The sequence below is a fragment of the Eleutherodactylus coqui genome, chromosome 5, assembly GCF_035609145.1.
Source record: "Eleutherodactylus coqui strain aEleCoq1 chromosome 5, aEleCoq1.hap1, whole genome shotgun sequence".
In the NCBI taxonomy this organism is placed as follows: domain Eukaryota; kingdom Metazoa; phylum Chordata; class Amphibia; order Anura; family Eleutherodactylidae; genus Eleutherodactylus; species Eleutherodactylus coqui.
This window is the reverse complement of record NC_089841.1, coordinates 248,706,841-248,726,227: the sequence shown is the minus strand read 5'-3', so window position 1 is coordinate 248,726,227 and position 19,387 is coordinate 248,706,841. Positions and strand designations below refer to the sequence as shown.

The 19,387-nt window shown below is 42.1% G+C and overlaps 1 protein-coding gene across 1 annotated transcript in view; it reads right to left on the bottom strand.

Annotated features, from left to right (window-relative positions):
• The window catches only part of PAX5 (paired box 5), a 206,691-nt gene that overhangs the window by 34,160 nt on the left and 153,144 nt on the right, over nt 1-19,387 (bottom strand). The window contains exon 6 of the mRNA XM_066602032.1: nt 9,494-9,595. Within this exon, the coding sequence (XP_066458129.1) occupies nt 9,494-9,595 (102 nt within the window). The remainder of the gene's footprint in view (nt 1-9,493; nt 9,596-19,387) is intronic.

Here is a 19,387-nt window from a genome sequence, read left to right as displayed (position 1 = left end):
CAAACACTCATACGTCTGTGTCAATGAGTTATAGCTCTTGGAATGTGACGATGACAATTGTGTGGTTCTTAAGCCAAAAATAGTCTTGTTAAAGGGAATCTTTCACCATTTAATCTACCAACAGCATGTCATAGATCAGGAAGAGGTGAACAACTTATTTCATACTTTTGTGGGGGAAGATTTAGTATAACTTTTGTTTTATTCACTTAAATCTGTGATCATTCTGAACTTAGGAGTCCAGTGGGCGGTCCTATCAGTGATAGACAGGCTTCCTTGTGTAATTGTGGAGGACCGCCCACTGGACTCAGATCTACAGTAAGCAGGGATTTACATGAATAAAGTACAAGTATATAACATACTGCCTGCAGATTAAACTGCATTTTAATGCCGACAGTCCCTCTAAGTTATATATGGCTTTAAAATTTTGCTTCCTCCTACAAAACAAAGCAGGACATATCAGTGCAGCTCTCACAACATGCAACTCCCTCTGCAGCCTTCCTCTTTACCTGGCTGTCCTCCTCTTATTCGCACAGCACACTGAATGCCCATTTACACATAATATGAACAATGTATTCAGAAAGAAGTGCTGTTTTCATGGAGAAATTGATTTCATGATTCCAAAATATCTTTGTATGCATTTAGTTTATAGGTAAATATTCCAATATATGAACTAACTGCATCTCATTCTGCTCAATTACCTTTCTACTAGGGGCTGTAAATGGAAGAAAACTGGATGTAAAGAAGGCCCGTTGTCTCTCCTGGCAGGCTTCGTCCATAAATGCTTTAATTCCTAATGATTAGAGATGAGCGAGCAGTGTCCTTAGCGAGTATCTCCCCGCTCGGAAGAAAAGGTTCGGCTGCCGGCGCAAGTGACAGGTGAGTTGTGGCCATGGGCTGGGGGTAGCGGGGGGGGGGGGGGGGAGAGAGAGAGATCTCCCCTCCGTTCTTCCCAGCTCTCCCACGCCGCCAGCAGCCGAATCTTTGCTCCCGAGCGGGCAGGTACTCGCTAAGGGCAATGCTCGATCGAGCAATTGCCCTTATCGAGTATGCTCTCTCATCTCTACTAATGATGTAACAATTCTGGAGTATCTGTTCTTATAACTATGTTGCGTTGTTCCTCTGTTCTTCATCCAATAAATTGACAACTTGGTGTTACCAGGTAGGGAGATGTCCCTACACAGTTTGGTACAGGCAGCCCTAATTGGGTGATATCAGAGTATGTAGGGACACCTCTCTCCCAACCGGTAACACCCAGATGTCATTTTAGTCATACCTTTTTAGGAAGAATAAAAGAGGAGCAGCTCAACTCAACTGTATGTGCCACCACATGGCACTCCTTGGCAATGTGTAATGGCTGGAAGCATAGAGAACAGCTAAGTAATAAAGCATCTGATGGACCATGGGACCAGAGGCCCATGAACATACAATAGAGCCTCATAGAAGTTTATAAGCTCTGCATTACTGTTCTTTACAAGTTGGAGGTTGTATGGAGCTATCTCTAATCCACCCCCTTTAATTCTAATTTTACATTCCGTAGGAAATGGTGTACTATGTATTGATAATGGACTGAAGTGAAAAAAGAGGTGAAGCAACCCCATGTTGGTGTATGTAGACAAGATATTGTCACTCGAAGCCCATGCGGCGTTTTGGTGAGGGTCTATATCCAGAGATCCGTATGGAGGTAAAGCCAAACAGAGTTGTGCCTGTATGGGCAAGGCGTGAAACTGGTAGAGAGACGTAGATAGAACTACCCTCCAAAAAACATATTGAAAAGCAGAGGGTTGCACCATAATCCAGTAGTTCTATCCACGTCTCTCTACCTATGTATGAATTATGTTATTTTTATGGGACTTTTAGTTTTTATATTATTTGTTTGGAATCTTCCTGTTATATACAGATGTGGTCACCCTTAACTTGGCCTTTAACTTGACATATTGTAAGATGTGTGGCATGGGATGAAAGAAAAACATGTATGTCTAACAAATGCCTCTAACACAGTGTTTCTCAACTCCAGTCCCCACAGACCCCCAACAGGCCATGTTTTCAGGATTTCCTCAGTGTTACACAGGTGATGTAATTATTGTCGGCACCTCAGACATTGCCACAGGGGTTCTTACTATAGGAGATCCTGAAAACATGACTTCTTGGGGGTCCTGATGACTGGAGTTGGGAGACACTGCTCTAACAGATGCCATCTTTTGGCCACCTGTCCAAATAGGCTCCCATATCTAAAAGAGTATATGTCTACATATCCGATTTTTTTCCTAGATGGCTGTGATGGATGCCTCTAATGGATGGCATTCAGATGATCATCCCTTATCCATGTTTTTAAAAAATTGCCTTTAATCTATATACTTTTTTCCTGGTAAGGACGGACACATCTGTAGTAATGTAAAACCAGTGATTAGCAATAATAACCAGTAGGAGAGCGAATCATTATATGGTGAGGAAAATATCTAAACTATACAGTATGTTATATAAAAACACGAACTCCACCCAAGCAGGTTTGCTCTCCAGTAGAAGAATCCCCAGAACCTCCACACTTTGTAAAACATTCTACCTGCTAACACAGTAACAAACATATTCACGGACTGACAGCCCAAAATTGGTTGCAAGATACCTCATTCAAAGGTTGTCATTCTGGTTTATTGGACAGCTGCCATCAGCTGCGTTGACAACCTTTCAATGACTTCAGATTAGATTCACACTTCTCTCGGCTGTCAACAGAAGAAAAGTGTTCGCTGGCATATCTTCTGAACTTTTGCCAGGACTCCTGGCCAAAGAAAATCACACATAGGGAAATTCATCAAGAGTAAAATGCGCCTAATTTATTACAAGAGGCACGCTGCTGAATAAACTAGGCACGACTCTAGCCTCCATGCGCCCGGCAGTCAGATCTATGGCAGCTGTGAGTTGGTGTAGAAGTGCGCTATAATTTACGGCAGTTTCTGGTGTAAATTATAATGAATTCAACAGGCTGTGGGAGGCTACGCCCCCTTCGCTAAGCCCTACCCATTTGTCAAAAAAGTTCAAGCATGGCGTAAAAATAAAAACACAATTCTGGACAATAGCCGGTGATAAAATCCTCACCTATTTGTAATGTGAAGTTTAAGGCGTCAGATGCAACGACATTGCTTTTATTTTGTTAGTTTGGTAAAATGTAGAGATGAGCGAGCCCGCTCGGATAAAGCAGTTACTCAAGCGAGCATTGCTCTTCTCGAGTAACTGCTTACTGGTCCGAGCAAGCTCGGAGGGGGGGGGGGCAGTGGGGGGCGGAGGTGAGCGGGGGGCGGCGGGGGTAGCGGGGGCGAGAGTGATAGAGATCTCTCTCTCTAACAACCGCCACCCCCCCCCCCCCCCGAGCCTGCTCAGACCTGTAAGCAGTTACTCGAGAAGAGCGATCTTCGCTCGAGTTACTGCTTTATCCGAGCGTGCTCACTCATCTCTAGTAAAATGTAATTTAGTTTGGAACTACAGATATTCATACATAATGTCAGAAAGCAGGTATTTTCTAGTCATATACCTTGTTGCAAAACATCATCATAAGAACAGTCAAAGATGACCATAACTTGCTACAGCCACAAATAATGTTTTTTTTGGGTCACAAGAAGTGCAGTTATAACATGAATTTTATAATCCAAAATTTAGAGAAAATTTTCAAAAATAAACGTTTTTTAAAATGTGATTATTTCTGCTCGTAATACAAGGAGTCATAGAACACAAAATAGTTAATAAATTCCATTTACTATATGTCCACGTTATGTCGGCATAATGTTTTAACCTTATTTTTCTTTTCTGGACGTTACAAAGCTTATAAATACAGTAGCAATTTTTTTTTTAATTTCGAGGAATGTTCCCAAACTCAATCCCTTCACGGGTATCACTGCCTGGAGACCATGTTGATTTCTCTCCAGACTAATGCCCTTTTTAAATGAGCCAATTCTCGTTGGAATGAGCGAGTAACTTTACTGCTAACTAGAGATGAGCGAGCACCAAAATGCTCGAGTGCTCGTTACTCGAGTCGAACTTTCAGTGATGCTCGAGAGTTCGTTTCGAGTAATGAACCCCATTGAAGTCAATGGGCAACTCGAGCATTTTTGTATATGACTGGTGCTCCGCTAAGGTTTTCATTTGTGAAAATATTAGCAAATCACCAAAGCCATGTAAAAAACACAGAAATGGATAGGGCAGGCGAGGAGCAACATGCAGGGCTGCATTTCGGGCTCCAAGTTCTCACTATTAAGCCACAATAGTGGCAAGAGTGAGACACCCCCCCCCCCCCGCACTGTCAGCATAAAGATCATTCTCCTCTGCCACAGCTGTAACAGCTGTGACAGAGAAGAACGATGTTAGCCCATTGAATTCAATGGAGCCGGCAATACAGCCGACTCCATTGAAAGCAATGGGCTGCCGGCGAGCGCGGGATGAATTTTCGGGAAGGGCTTAAAAATATAAGCCCTTACCTGAAAATCATCCTAAAATGTGTAAAAATAAAAAAAAATGTATACTCGCCTTTCCGCTGCAGCCGGAGTTCAGCCGCGTCTGGCCGGCAGTTCTCCTGAACTGCTTTCTGTAGTATTCAGCAGCCGGGGATTTAAAATCCCCGCCTGCTGAATGAGCTGCCTCTGATTGGTCACAGCCTCACTAATCAGAGGCAGCTCTCACTCACCCATTCATGAATTCATGAATGGGTGAGTGAGTGCTGCCTCTCATTGGCTCAGCGCAGGGACCAATCAGGGGCAGCTCTCAGCTGTCATTCAGGTGAGAGCTGCCCCTGATTGGTCCCTGCGCTGAGCCAATCAGAGGCAGCACTCACTCACCCATTCATGAATTCATGAATGGGTGAGTGAGAGCTGCCTCTGATTGGTGAGGCTGTGACCATTCAGAGGCAGCTCATTCAGCAGGCGGGGATTTAAAATCCCCGGCTGCTGAATACTACAGAAAGCAGTTCAGGAGAACTGCCGGTCAGACGTGGCTGAACTCCGTTTGCCGGGACAAGGTGAGTATATTTTTTTTTTACTTTTTACACATTTCTGGATGAATTTCAGGGAAGGGCTTATATTTTTAAGCCCTTCCCAAAAATTCATCCCGCGCTCGCCGGCAGCGCATTGCTTTCAATGGAGCCGGCTGTACTGCCGGCTCCATTGAATTCAATGGTCAGTGCTCGTTTAATCGAGACGAGTACCGTGTGGTGCTCGTCTCGAGTAACGAGCATCTCGAGCACCCTAATACTCGAACAAGCTTCAAGCTCGGACAAGTATGCTCGCTCATCTCTACCGCTAACTCATTTGCACTCATTAGACACACAGATATCATCGTTGAGAATCGTTCGCTTCCTATTCAGTGTTTACATTCCTACATGAAACACAGAGCGAGAAGTAAAGGAGCCAATGATGATTTTTAGTCCTGCTGAAACGGAACGACGAGTGAAAAGCGCACGATTCTCCTTCATAATTCAATTGTTGTATCACATTTAAACCAAATGATTATCGTTTACTTTTGGTCGTTTGAACTACTTTTTGAACGATAATCGTTAAGTCTAAATGCAACTAAAAACACTAAGATAAAAGAGCGCCTGCACATTAGGGGGGCTCTATGGGGATTCCCTAAATCTTGTTATTTGTATAGCGTCAACTTATTCTTCTGCAGCACCTTCAAGTAATTTATTTATTACACCCCTACCCCCTACCCCCCATGTGTGGTGCAATTCAGCTTTGATAATAGGAAATCCTACTGTCAAAGCCCTAACCTAAGCCCTATCTGCAAAAAAAAAAAAAAGAAATTCACATACATCACCTAAAAAGCACTGCCAGCCCAGCTGTATCTTATCCCCGGGTCCCTGACACTTGTCTTCTTCTTCTCTTCTGCACGGGGCTTGAAAAATCCCTGCCTCCTGGAAGTGCTGCCTCTAATTGGCTGACACTTAGCTAATCACAGCCAGTGATCGAAGAACCAATCACAGCCACTCATTGAGTACTGGCTCTAATTGGCTAAGCATCAGCCAATCACAGCTAGCGCTTCCAGGAGGTGGGGGGTTTTCAATCCCCGGCCAGAAGAGAAGAAGAAAATCAGTGCTGGTGACCCGGGGAGAAGCTGCTGCAGAGCCCTGGACAGTGCGTCTAGGTGATGTATACTTTAAAAAAATTCTTATGGCTGATTTTCGGGGTAGGGCTTATATTTCAAGCCCCCCACTTCCTCGCATGTGGTGTTACAAAGTTGTGCGACTTTGTAACACAACATGCAACTTTGTAGTGCTACTGGGCAATTGCCTAGGGCCTCCTTCCCTGAAAGGGGCCCGTACTTTAGCAATGCTATTCAGCTGCCCATCTGATGATCGGGAACAGCTGAACAGCAGCGACGGCTCCATACATCTCCTTCATTACTGACGGGTCACACTGAGCCACTAACACAGCGCAACACCATGTATTCACATACCCAACTTCTCCTCCTCCTGCTCTACATATCTGCTCTGAAGTGAGTTGGAAAGCTGGAGGAGGAGTCAGATGTGCAAAGCAGTGCAACCTGATAGTAATGAAGGAAATGTACATAGTTTCAGGGCCAATGAATGGACATTTTAAGTCAAGTCAGAAACATTGCACAGGGGCCAGAAATGGCAAGGCAGCATTGTAAGTGGAAGCAGAAACAATGGACTTTAGGGGGAAGGGCTCATATGAAGAGGGTAGTACTCTGAGGAGCACAATTTGTGGCGGCATAGGTGGGTCACTCTAAATCTGTGAGGATACAAATGGGATACAGAGGAGCACTTTTGATTTGTGGGTGCACAGTTGGTCTAAAATCTTCCTGGATCATAAAAGGTACATTATTACAATGTGGGGCCAAAAGGAGAATTACCACTATGTTGGGGCAAAAAGGGGGGTTATTATTATCTGAAGGCACAGAGGAAGCACTATTGCATAAGTGGCTTTGAGGCTTCTATTACTGTGTGAGGCACTGAGAGGGGGATTGAAAGTCGCAGCAGAACAGGTTAATTGCGCAGAAATATGATGGGTCTCAAAGAAGTCATCATGGCGGTCTGGGCCCAGACAGAGAAAAAAGAGAAAGTGAATAACATCCATCAGAGAAAATGTCATCTGTGATTAGTAGAAGTAACTGCATGTGATCAATATCACTGTGTAGAACAGGTATCAGACTAGTATATGGTGACTGCATTATTTAGAGGTATGCTAGAGCTGAGCTGCTGTATCAGAGTTTGCCATGTTCTAGAAGTTGCCTCTAATATATTTTTTTGGGGAGGAAGTAAAATATATGTCTAATGGCTTGTGCTCCTGATCATTTAAGATGTTAACAATATTATTAACAAGGTTTTCCTTAAAAAAAAATCTTGTGGGCAGGGAATGGTGTAAAATGTTTTTTAAAAGCCATAATCACCTAATCACCTCTTGAATGTCCCAAACCCTTAATCGAGCAAAGCTGCTCTGGAATATGCTGCAGGGTCCCATGCAGTTCAGTGTTCATGTGACAGCTGCAGCCAAGCATAGGCTTCAATGGTGTAATGAAATGAACGCCATGTGACCACTGTGATTGGCTGTAGCAATAATGTGAATAACGAACAGCACTTGACCTCTGCGGCAGCTTGTGGGATTGGAGAGGTGGGCACTGGAGTGGCTGCACCGGGGGCCCTTTAAGATGTGAAATTGCCTAGTTTTCTTTTATTTTGTACCATTTCCTTTGTCCTGGAAAACCCCTTAAGAGACCCAGTGATGTAGCAGAAGGTTATGGACTGTGTCCTGGCAGCCACTGTTCAGCATCCAGTAAATAAAGTCCTGATGCTGAGCAGTATCCGAACACAGTACGGACAAGATACCAACCTGAGCCCCAAGGCTCAAATCATCCACCACAGACATGCTCAGCGCATCCCCATGGGTATTTGGAACTTGCCGTTTTCGGGAGAAGTCATTTGAAAATTTGGAGCCCCACTTTTAATTTTGCCCAGGGCCACACTTTGTCCAAAACCAGCCCTGGATCTGGGGAATTTGGAGGCCAATTTGGAAATCAACACCTTAAACTCTTTTCCAGGTTCCTATAGCTATTCCTTAATGACAATTGCAGAGGAGCAGAACATATAATCCTGCTGATAGATGCCACTGCCACCGAGGAATATGGTTGTCAAGAAAGGGTGCACTTGGTATGCAACAATGCTTCCAACTCATCAACTTAAGGAACTGGCTTATATACCCCACTCCTGGACAGGCGCCAACGTCACAGGATTAGCAATGTTATTCACTTCACCTGTCCGTATTTTTAATCTTATGGCCCATTGGTGTGTAAATATTATATGTATGTACGGTGCACAAAGCAATAATGTTGGGGAAACGAGTAGGTGGGAGGCAACTGTTTAAGTAAAAAACAACATTTTTATTATCTTAGTACAAAACCCTATAAGGCGGGCAAGCCTGGTATTGGGGACGACTTTACTGGTATTTGGGTTTCTTGGCACCAATGCAAACAGGACACAATGCACCATATATAATAGTGGTAAGTTTTTGTGTGGCGGAGAGTCCCATGCATGCAGCAGTATCCAGGTGTAACTGCTACTTCTGCTTCCCCTATGGATATGACCCTGACTACAGAAAAGTTTCCTTTGCTTTCATTCATTGTACCTTTAGGATTAAAATTGTATCATTATATAGCCTGTTCTGACACATAATAGATGAGTGCAAGTGCTGGCAGCTGAATATTTTGCAATACAAGATTAACGGCCACAGCAAAAACTAAAAGCAAAGAAGCTACACGTGTCCAAATATATACATACATATATACATCTAGCTTCCTTATCTATCTATCTATCTATCTATCTATCTATCTATCTTCTATCTATCTATCTATCTCCTATCTATCTATCTATTTATCTATCTATCTATCTCCTATCTATCTATCTATCTATCTCCTATCTATCTATCTATCTATCTATCTATCTATCTATCTATCTATCTATCTATCTCCTATCTATCTATCTATCTATCTATCTATCTATCTATCTCCTATCTATCTATCTATCTATCTATCTCCTATCTATCTATCTATCTATCTATCTATCTCCTATCTATCTATCTATCTATCTATCTATCTCATATCTATCTATCTATCTATCTCATATCTATCTATCTATCTATCTATCTATCTCATATCTATCTATCTCATACCTATCTATCTATCTATCTATCTATCTCATATCTATCTATCTATCTATTATCTATCTATCTATCTCATATCTATCTATCTATCTATCTATCTATCTATCTATCTATCTATCTATCTATCTATCTCCTATCTATCTATCTCCTATCTATCTATCTATCTATCTATCTATCTATCTCATATCTATCTACTACAAATAAAATGCTGTACCATAAGGACATTTTGCTTTGCAGTGCCATAACAATACATGAAGCATATGCATTACATCTGCTTTGACATTATTCAGACACAGACGTCTCAGTACATCTCACTACATTTGTTCTTGCAGACTCACCAGGCACCATTCCTGTCAGCGTCGGAGCAGAGTAGCTGCCCTGTCCGGCAGGGGGGACGTGTGGAGGGTACCCAGGGAGGGTTGTGCTTGCCAAATCTCGACCTAGAGAATCAAGCACAGCAAATCACAATACGAAATCTCACAAATGCTTGTAGATGTCCCTTAGAGCTGTGAGCCCTGCCAATGCATTTGTCATCAGTGCACAGTGTGAATATCAAGGAATCGTGATATTCTTGGTAGGAAAGCACATTACATTCTTTGTGTCTGCAATATTGCTGAAAATGTCTTTCATAGTGCATGTAAAAAAAGATAATTGGAAAGAAAGAGTATTTTGTGACATACTGACATGGAGGCTCCATTTTTTCTCCTGGATATAAGTGACATTAGAAATTGGGAATGGATTTTGCAAGTTTAAAAAATACATAAGTCCGCGATTTATCATGTTACATAAGGCCATAGATACAGATCCTGTAAGTGAAACGAGCAAAGAAAAGACATGCAGCTTGTAGGATATCATCTGAAATCAATAATACGGCATTTCGTTGAGCATCTTACTGGCTTATGTTTTGCTTATTAGTTAAGACAAGCAAGTTATATGCAGCACCGGGGGGATAAAATCCCCTCCACTTTTATTTAACACTTGTTGAAAATTACGGCAGAAGGTCAACTCTATTATATTAGATATTGGCTTTCCCCTGTGCCTAGCACAGAATCCCATCCTCTTACTTACCGAGGTTGGCAAACGCTGTGGTCCATCTTAGAAGTCCCTGTGATGCCACCACGCCCTTTAGTCCTTGTGCTTAGGCTAGCCCACAAGGTTTGGATGGCGGCTAAAGAAATATTGTCCTCCACTGATTTTATAGTAGACATGCCCTTATGGTATAATCAATGTCTCACTTCACTTGAGGGGTCGCCCTTCTGGATATCACATGGTGTTTCTACCCTAACGGACTTCTACCAAGATAGTGTTTTGTGCTCTTTGCATGATCCTGAGACCTGAGTTCTATAGGTTTCTCCAACTACGACATGCCCTCTCTACAGTTTCCCCCTGGACGTTGACCTATCTCCAGTTACCCCTTAATAGGAGTCCTGCAATATAAAGGTCCTCATGTTTTTTTTGCTTCTGTCATATATACACATCTCCTCAATGTTAGTGTGTCCTCGGTCTCTTTGAGGCACGCTCTACGTGGCAGAGACAAATAGCTGAAATTGATGATGATTTATGGTCCAAAATCTTGGAGTCACACATCTTAGTTTCACCAGTAGCTAATAACAAAAACATTCCATTTTATATATTATACACCAAGCATATTTGACCCCTAAATGGCTTCATAGAAAGGGTAAGGTTCCACTTTGATAATGCCCTTGATATTATCCCACACCTGCTGATTCTTGACACGTAATATGGGGTGTTCCTCTTTAGATGTATTCTGGAGTCAGGTAATTGATCTTATCTCCTCTATTCTAGGGATTCCAGTTCCTTCTGAGCGTTTAGTTTGTCTACCATTGGATCTATATTAGACAAAGACTATTTTTTGCTAGAAAAGCTATTGCTATGCAATGGATTGACCCTCAACCTCCAACAATAACTTTTTGGAAAGCTATGCTAAACCAGGCCATTTCCTTTGAAAAAAATTGTATATAAAATTTGAAAGTCCCCTGATAAATTTGCTCATATATGGTGTGATTGGTGCTTTTCCCTTTTGATTCTGCATTCTTTAGATACCCTTTATTCATTGAGTGTGTGACTCTTGATCCAGACTCTTTGATTACTGTTAGTTTTGCATAACATTGTGAGACATTTTGGTATCACAGCTCTGGGAATGTAAAGGGGCCTTTTCTATTCACTGTGTCTGTATATGCACTGGATATGTTTCACCATTGGGTATTTGTTGTTTTTTCATTGCTTTCCTCCTTTTTTTGCTGAATAATTTTTTTTACATTATGGCAGCAAGAACAGATCCTTAAGCATTTTGAGAATGTATGCTCTTAAGCATAGTTGCCATTCATATTAAATCAATTAGATTAAAAACAATGGTCAACCATCAACTAAGAGAACAAAGTCACATGTCATGCAACAAATTGGGTTAGAAGGGGTTTTGTCTTTCCTTAAGGAGAGACCTAGGAGGTGAGTTAGGAGACTTATAAGGCCATGCATGCTCCTCTGGGAAATATATGCAAATAAGGAAGCTGGAACAATACCTCTGCAGCGTCATCTATTGGATGGCAGCACTCCTTCAAATCAATGTCAAACCCTTTAAACAACTCTTTAAAATGATGATTGGGAATTGAAAACCAAGCCAGAAATCCATACACAGACAGCTGTTACAGGGGTTTTGCCCCTCATCAGTGTGCAGTAGGTTTCTGGCTTGGCTAGTGACAGGCCTGTGACGTGGGTCAGGAAAGGTTTTGTCTCTCCATAGGGAGAGCATCTAGAAGGTGTGTGGAGAATTATAAGGCCATGCATGCTCCACTGGAAAATATATGCAAATAAGGAACATGGAACGATGCTTCTGCAGTGCCACCTATTGGATGGCAGCATTACTACAAATCAATGTCAGACCCTTTAAACAATTCTTTTAAAAAAAGGATTTCTGGCTTAGTTTTCAATTCTCAATCATTGTATTAAAGTCTTATTTAAAGGGTTTGACATTGATTTGAAGGAATGCTGCCATCCAATAGGTGGCGCTGCAGAGATATTGTTCCATCTTCCTTATATGCAACAAACTGTGATACATAATGCATTACCTATGAATACACCTCAAGAGTTAAAATACAAAATGCATATACTAATAACGATAAAGGAAATGATCCTTCTAATTCATGCCAATGGGGTAACGTGTATTCAGATAAACAATACAAAATGCTTCATGTCTAAGAGATATCTGCGTCAATTACCTCTGCATTCACGCTTCCTAAGCCTCTCAATGCCATAGATGCAAAAGAAGAACAAATTGCCACAGTGAAACTGGCCACATACAAGGTTATGACAAATAATCTTCCCGATGACCCCTCAGAACTGCCGTTTAACGACACTCAGATGCAGAAATTTGATATCAATGGAAACAGAAACTCAAAAGTTGGCATTAAGCAAAACTGTCTACCATCAGACTACTTTGTTACCCATAACAACCAATCACAGTGCAACGTTCACCTGTGAAGCTGCTCAGGTAAAATGAAAGCTGCATTGTGATTGGTTGCTATGGGCAATATGGACCGTCGTAAGGCCCATTTACACGTAATGATTATCGCTCAAAATTCATTCAAACGAACAAATTTGAGCGATAATCATTCAGTATGAATGCAAAAAAAATCACTCACTTGTCGCTCACAGTCTGTTAAGCGATCCAGCGGCAAGTCTGTCTGTGTAAACGCTCTGCACTAACGCTGAAGACCATAGCGATGATGTCAGCGGCGCTCGTGCAGTCGTTTAACTCCTTAAGGACCAGGCTGTTTTGTACCTTAAGGACCAGACACTCTTTAGGGACTTTACCCATGTGACGGTTTTACTGCCCTATTTTGTTTCGTTTAGTTACCAAAATTATTTTTACTGCATTTTTTTTCCCATGAAATATAGGGCGATTTTTAAAAATATCTTTTTCACTGACTTTTTTCCCCGTTTTTTAGCTTTATTGGGGGTAAAATGCTAAAAGAAATGATTTTTTTAAAAACATTTATAGTTATTTTTTTTATTTTGTATATTTATGCTAAAATAAAGTATGGGAACGGGTTCCCCTATTTATTTCGGATGCTTTGATATATAATATGTATGGTTTTGGTTTACAGGGCGCATACGGCGACGGTTTTGGTTGGAGTCAGCTTTGTGTTATTTTCTTTCTTATGTTTATATCTTTGTTTTATTCTGTAATTTTGTTTTACTTATGTATGTAGTCATGCTCTTCTCTTATCTATGTCCCCCATGACGTCATGTAAGACACCTGAGTGACATAAATTTTTTTTTTTATTTGACACTTTCCCACTGTAGCTGGGGCATCCATAGGAGCCCCAGTTACAGGGGAAAGCAACCCCTGTAGAGACATTAGTCACTAGCAGAGCTGGCCAGGGTCTAGTATGACCCTCCAGCTCTGCTATACCAGGGAACCTCCGCGGTCACATGACCCCCCGGGCTCCCATAGTAAAAGTTACACTTTACTTTCACTTTCCAGTACACAGCGCTCAATGGGCACTGTGTACTCGGGGAAGGAAAAGGCAGAAAGGGTTAAAAAAAAACTCCTGCCTTCTCCTCTGGGTTATCAGCTGTCACTAACAGCTGATAACCCGTCCTGCCTCTAACTGATTGCAAAGGGAAAGAGGCTTAAAGCGCCGCCATAATTTTACTATCGGCGGTGCTTTAGGCCCAGGACCAGGCGCCGTATATTTACTGAGCCTGGTCCTTAATGGGTTAAAAGCCTGTCGGTCCATGTAAAAGGGCCGTTACTGTTAGACAGTTTTGCTAAATGAGGCCCAAATAGTTTTATTATGCAGTAGTTGTCGCTAGAGAGTATGAGGTAAAATGGCTGCCAAGGAAGACAGGAGAGCGTTTTGTGTCCTGGATTTTCATGTCTGCCAGTCTGTTATTAGTGGAGTGTATCCCCCAAGGTGAATGTGTTTTGCGCTATAACCTGTGGGATAGTGTATGGAGCCTTCTTTTTCAATGAGGAAACAATCCCAGGGTTTCGTACCTGGATGAGCTTCTGCCTCAGCTGGAAGAGGAAATACCAGGTTTCATCTTCCAACAAGTTGGGGCCCCCCATTATCACAGGGAAGTTATAAGTGAGCGGCAACTACTAAACAGATGGATCCACTGTGTAGGTGGTGACAATGGCCGTGTTCATGGTCTTCCTTGGGCTCCACATTCTCCAGACCCTACGCCTTGTGATTTCTTTCTATGAGGGAATGATAGAGTCTAAATGCCCCCCTTACCGCCTGCCATGCCTGATTTGTGAGTACACATCCCAAAAGCCATTGCATCCATCAGTCGTGATCTGCTACAACGTATATGGCAGGAACTTGACTACAGACTCCAAAGGAAATGGCCGGGTTTAGCATTGATCACCTCTGATGTGGAAGACATTTTTGATGTTGTGCAACAAAACTTTTTGAATTTCTCTTTCCATTGATATTAAATGTATCATTAAAGGGAGTTATCAGGGTTTTTTGAATCAGGAGGATCACTCATAATAACCCGGTATTTGGAGGTATTTACATGATAAGATGTAGATTCATAGACTTTACTGGATTAACATTGAGGACATTCTCCAAAATCCATTGGCACCAAGCAGCTCTTTGTTGTTCCTCCTAATAAGCTGGATGGTAGATTTTTGCTTTCTTTGAAGAAATCCAATATTGTCCAAGATGTTAGTTTGCACTGGCTATAATTACTGTGGCAGCAAATACCCATGAACAGTATTAATAATGTCTCTGGGCAGCATGGGACGCACATGCTGCTCCAGCTCCATTCTGTATACAAGTAAGAATGAATATAGTTTACGGCACTTACAGAGATCCTACTCTTCTCCCAATTATTTTAATGCATGGCATAGATGGCACACAGCCCATTTGTAATAATTTTGTTATCTTAATTAGTCTCCACCACGTTAAATCTGAGGGCTTCATGCCCGTTCCACGAGCTAGGTAATGCCACAGGTGTGGGCATGAAATCAATAACGAGGCATGGCATTCACAGAGGGCATATGGGTCAGGCAGAACAGGCCTTAAATTAAACATTGATAAGCAGAACACAATTATCTATCACGTTTAAGTGACTGCATGAAATTAGCAGCCAGGAGAACGTGTCAAGCGGAGGAGAGAATTTGCAGTAAAAATTGTGAGACTCGGGATGTCCACTGTGACTCTTGCTTAAAAAAAGCTGCAAATACCGTAATCTGTTATACAAGCCATAAAATTCAGATTAGGCGAACCACAATAATATGGTCTCCCCAGGTGTTGTTCTCCACTACTAGATGTTTTTTCCTTCCACTGTTGTGCTAGCACAAATATACAATGTAGATATCACGCATTCGTAAGTTGTAGCGCCATGAAGGGAGTTGTCATTTGCTTCATGTCCTGAACCTTTAACACATCTTTTTCTTTTCAATATGCAGTAAAATAAGCCAAGCACGTCACATAAAATTGAAATGCCCATGTTGTTAGATTACAATCAGCGAGTACGCAGTGAATAACACCTGCGGGGCGCACATGGGGAGACAATATCTACCTTTTATTTTTACGACAATGAAACTGTAAGTAGATCTCAGTCTTCTGTTCCTTGTCATAGATGTTACCCTTTAGTTTAGTAAAACTGTAACATTTTCTCTTAACATATTTCGGAATGACTGCTAGTGGATAACAATATACAGTATGTAGGTAGGGTTAGATTTAGAGTGTACTAACTTTATGGCGGTGAACATATGGGCAAATGTTGGGTCAACCGGGCAAGGCATATTTTGGCTGAGATAATATGGCTAATTAATACATTCATACTAAGTCATTTTTGGATCAACTGATGTAGATCCACCATGCCAAAGATTTTTCTGGCTTTGGGCTAAATTCTGAGGCAATCTGGTCTTCACCCTTCAACCCCAGCAATCGGGATGTGGGCTTCACTGCAGGGTTCCCAGGCCATTAGGAAAGGAACTTGCTATTTTGTATAGTGCCAACTTTTTACGCAGTGCTTTCAGGTAATTTTTTATTTATTACACCCCACCAAGCTGGGTACTCATTTAACGGACCTCAGAAGGATGGAAGGCTGAGTCAACCTTGAGCCGGCTACCTGAACCATGCAGGGATTGAGCTCGCAGCCTTCAGGTCATGCTGCTGCCCTAAGACTTTGGTGCCAGTACTGTGGTAGCTGATGCTACTTTGGGCATGAATGTGGGACATTGGTGTGACTAGGAACATAGTTAGACAATCTGGGTTGAAACAGGCAGCACACTTCAGCATGAGGAAGAAAGCCAGAGGTTGGTCATGGAGAACAGGTTCAGCATGGTAAAGCAGGTTAAGTCACAGAGAACAGGTTCAGCACGGTAAGGCAGGTCAGAGGTCGGGGTGGACAGAAGCATGACCAGTATAACAAGCCATGGTAAGAATTAGAGATGGTAACGTAGAAGGGTTAGCCAATATCAGGGAACTAGAGAATCAGAATGAACTTGATAGCACCTTGAGCAAATACTCAGGGGGTGGGTGCCTGATATATCCAGAGGTAGAAAATGATTGACAGGGAAAGAAAAATTTGATGTCCACTAGATCCTTAAGAGCACAGCTGGGTGTACAGCGCCCACAGAGCAGGGCCACAGCGGGGGTAAAGATGGTCACTTGTCGCGGTGGTTCTACTGTCCCCTCCCCAATTCCAGGTAGCATGGGATTGGTCTATGTCGCCACTGGGGGAGGTCACGGGAAAGGAAAGGGGATGGTAACAGAGAAAAGTTACCTGAAAGTCTTTAGTTGTCACAGGTGACACCACCGTTCCTTTCCTTTTATGTGGCTCCTCCTTAGAATAAATAGAGCCCACACAAAGTAGTACTTTCCTGCACACAGGGAACGGTTGATAATGTCCGCCTTACTGAACATAGTAAATCCAACAAAGAATACAGTCCAACGGTAGAATAGGCAAAGCAGCAGTGGAGGTACATGGGGCATACATACAAAGTCCACAGTCCTTGGGATAGGACAACAACAGTAGATAGGCAGGTTCAATCGCCCAGTACCCCTGATGAGCAGCGATTCACCAAAGGCAGCAAGCTCGTGCACTTAGCTAATTTCTGCAGGAAGCAGACAGCTCCCTTCTTATTGTAGTGGCTGGGCTTGGAAATGAAATGAGTGGAAACAGTCTGCAATACCAAGCCTGCCCACTACAGTAAGAACAGAACTGTCAGCTTCCTGCAAAAATCAGCTTAGTGCATGAGTACACTGGCCTGGCAAACAGCTAATCCGTGGGGGTCCTAAGTGATGGACACCCGCCAACCTACTATTGATAACCTGTCCTGAGGGTAGTCTATCAATAGTTTACAACTGGACAACCACTTTAATACTTCAACTTTACTATGTAGCTATAAAGCTGTACACATGTCTATCTTGTACACAGGGCTTGTATGGAAACCCATGGGTTCCCAAATTTCCTAATCTAAGGTCACAGACACTCCTCCGACTTATGGGATCTTCATGCAGCATTATATTCTCCCCTAGCAGAAGAGCTTCTGAAGTAAGAATACTTCTGTAATATACCATGCGATATGCAATAAAAAACTAATCTAAAATTGGCTACATGTATGGCCCATGGAGTCATATGTATAGTACAGTATGGCCAACTGGATTTCCTTCAGTGCCATATTATGGATTGTTTATATTGCTGTGTAAGTGAGAACTGAGGGCAGCTTCAGTCGGATGTATTTGCACATGGTTTGACACATACAAAAGAACCCGTTGATATCAATGTTCTTTCTCATTACATTTTTTGCAAATTTGTAGGACCTGCTCTATTTTCCTGTGTATTGGCTCACAAAGTGCCCTATAGAAGTCTATGGGTGATGCACAAATACATGTGCAAAACTCAAGGGGATGCGTGAAACACTAGCCATAACTGTGGGGAAAAGAACATATCTGAACCTCATTAAGCTAATTAGCCTTTTAAATCAGGGCCGGGGTGTTTTTTTGCACACCTGTAAACAGGCCCTGCACAATTGCACATACAGTCGTCTGAAACGGCCCTTAGACTTATTTTTAAACAGTTGTATCAATAAGTACCGCACATAAATGATTTTGACTTTAAATCTAGGTCTACTTGCCAATACCTTATTTGCCATGTGATAACATAGTTTTATAGCATTATATACCATCCTGACTCTTAGTCAGCGCACTGGAATATACTTGGTGAACATGACCCAAGCAATAAAAGTTTTCATTTAGATCAAGCTCAAACTTTTGAATGTTCAGCTATACTTAAATAGAAAAATTACTTTTTATTAGATTTTGCAAATCAAACTGAAATTTCTCCCATGGAAGTTGGTCTTAAAGATATTGTTTGATCTCTCCTTAAAATGACAGTACCCAGGGTAAGGTTCTGTGACAGGGGAAGTGAAATTTAAACTTTGCAGGACCGCAGTTTCTTGATGGATAAAGCTTTGGAGATTTTAGGCTCCATTTACTCCTCAATCTAATTTTGTCCTTCGATGCACATTATGCCTGAAATGAGATCTCATGTGGCTTGATCAGTGCTCCAGCACAGGCAGAGGCAAAGCACTCACCTCTACTGTTGTTGTCTTTCGAAAGGAAAGCAATACTTTCATAATAGAAACACAGCAGGACCTAGAATAAACTCACTCTTGCAATTATCCAGATAGATGTTAGTTTGATAAGAACAGAAGTAAAACCGACTATATTTTATCTATGTATATTATTTATTGGGCTGTCTTAATAGCTGCATGACCTACTGTATACAGGCAAACCAATGTGGCATTGCTGTGTCTTCTGGTATGACACAATGTTAAAGCCATAGCTATTTATAGGTGCAATATCATTTTAAAGCCCCAAAGAGTGTTCAGGGCAAAAATACTCTTGGTCAAAAAAAATCAAGGCTCTAGAAGAAGTTTTCATTTTGCTGCAAAACTCGTCCTGCGGTTCCATCTCGGACAGATATGTAAATGATGAGTTGTGGTGATTAGATGAATGGTCTTGCCACCTGAGGCTCTACAAGTGGTTCCACCATTGGCCTATAAGAGGCTCTCGGAGGCTCCTTGTGTGTAGTGACCTCTTCTCCCGCTTGTGTGGAGCTTGTTGACCACTAGACGCCTCTATGACGCAGAGAAGAGATTTCGTACAGTTAATAGAGTCTGAGACGGGCGCATTATTGGAATGTGAGAAGCTGGATGGTCGTATCAGTGAATTGCCCGCCACCTG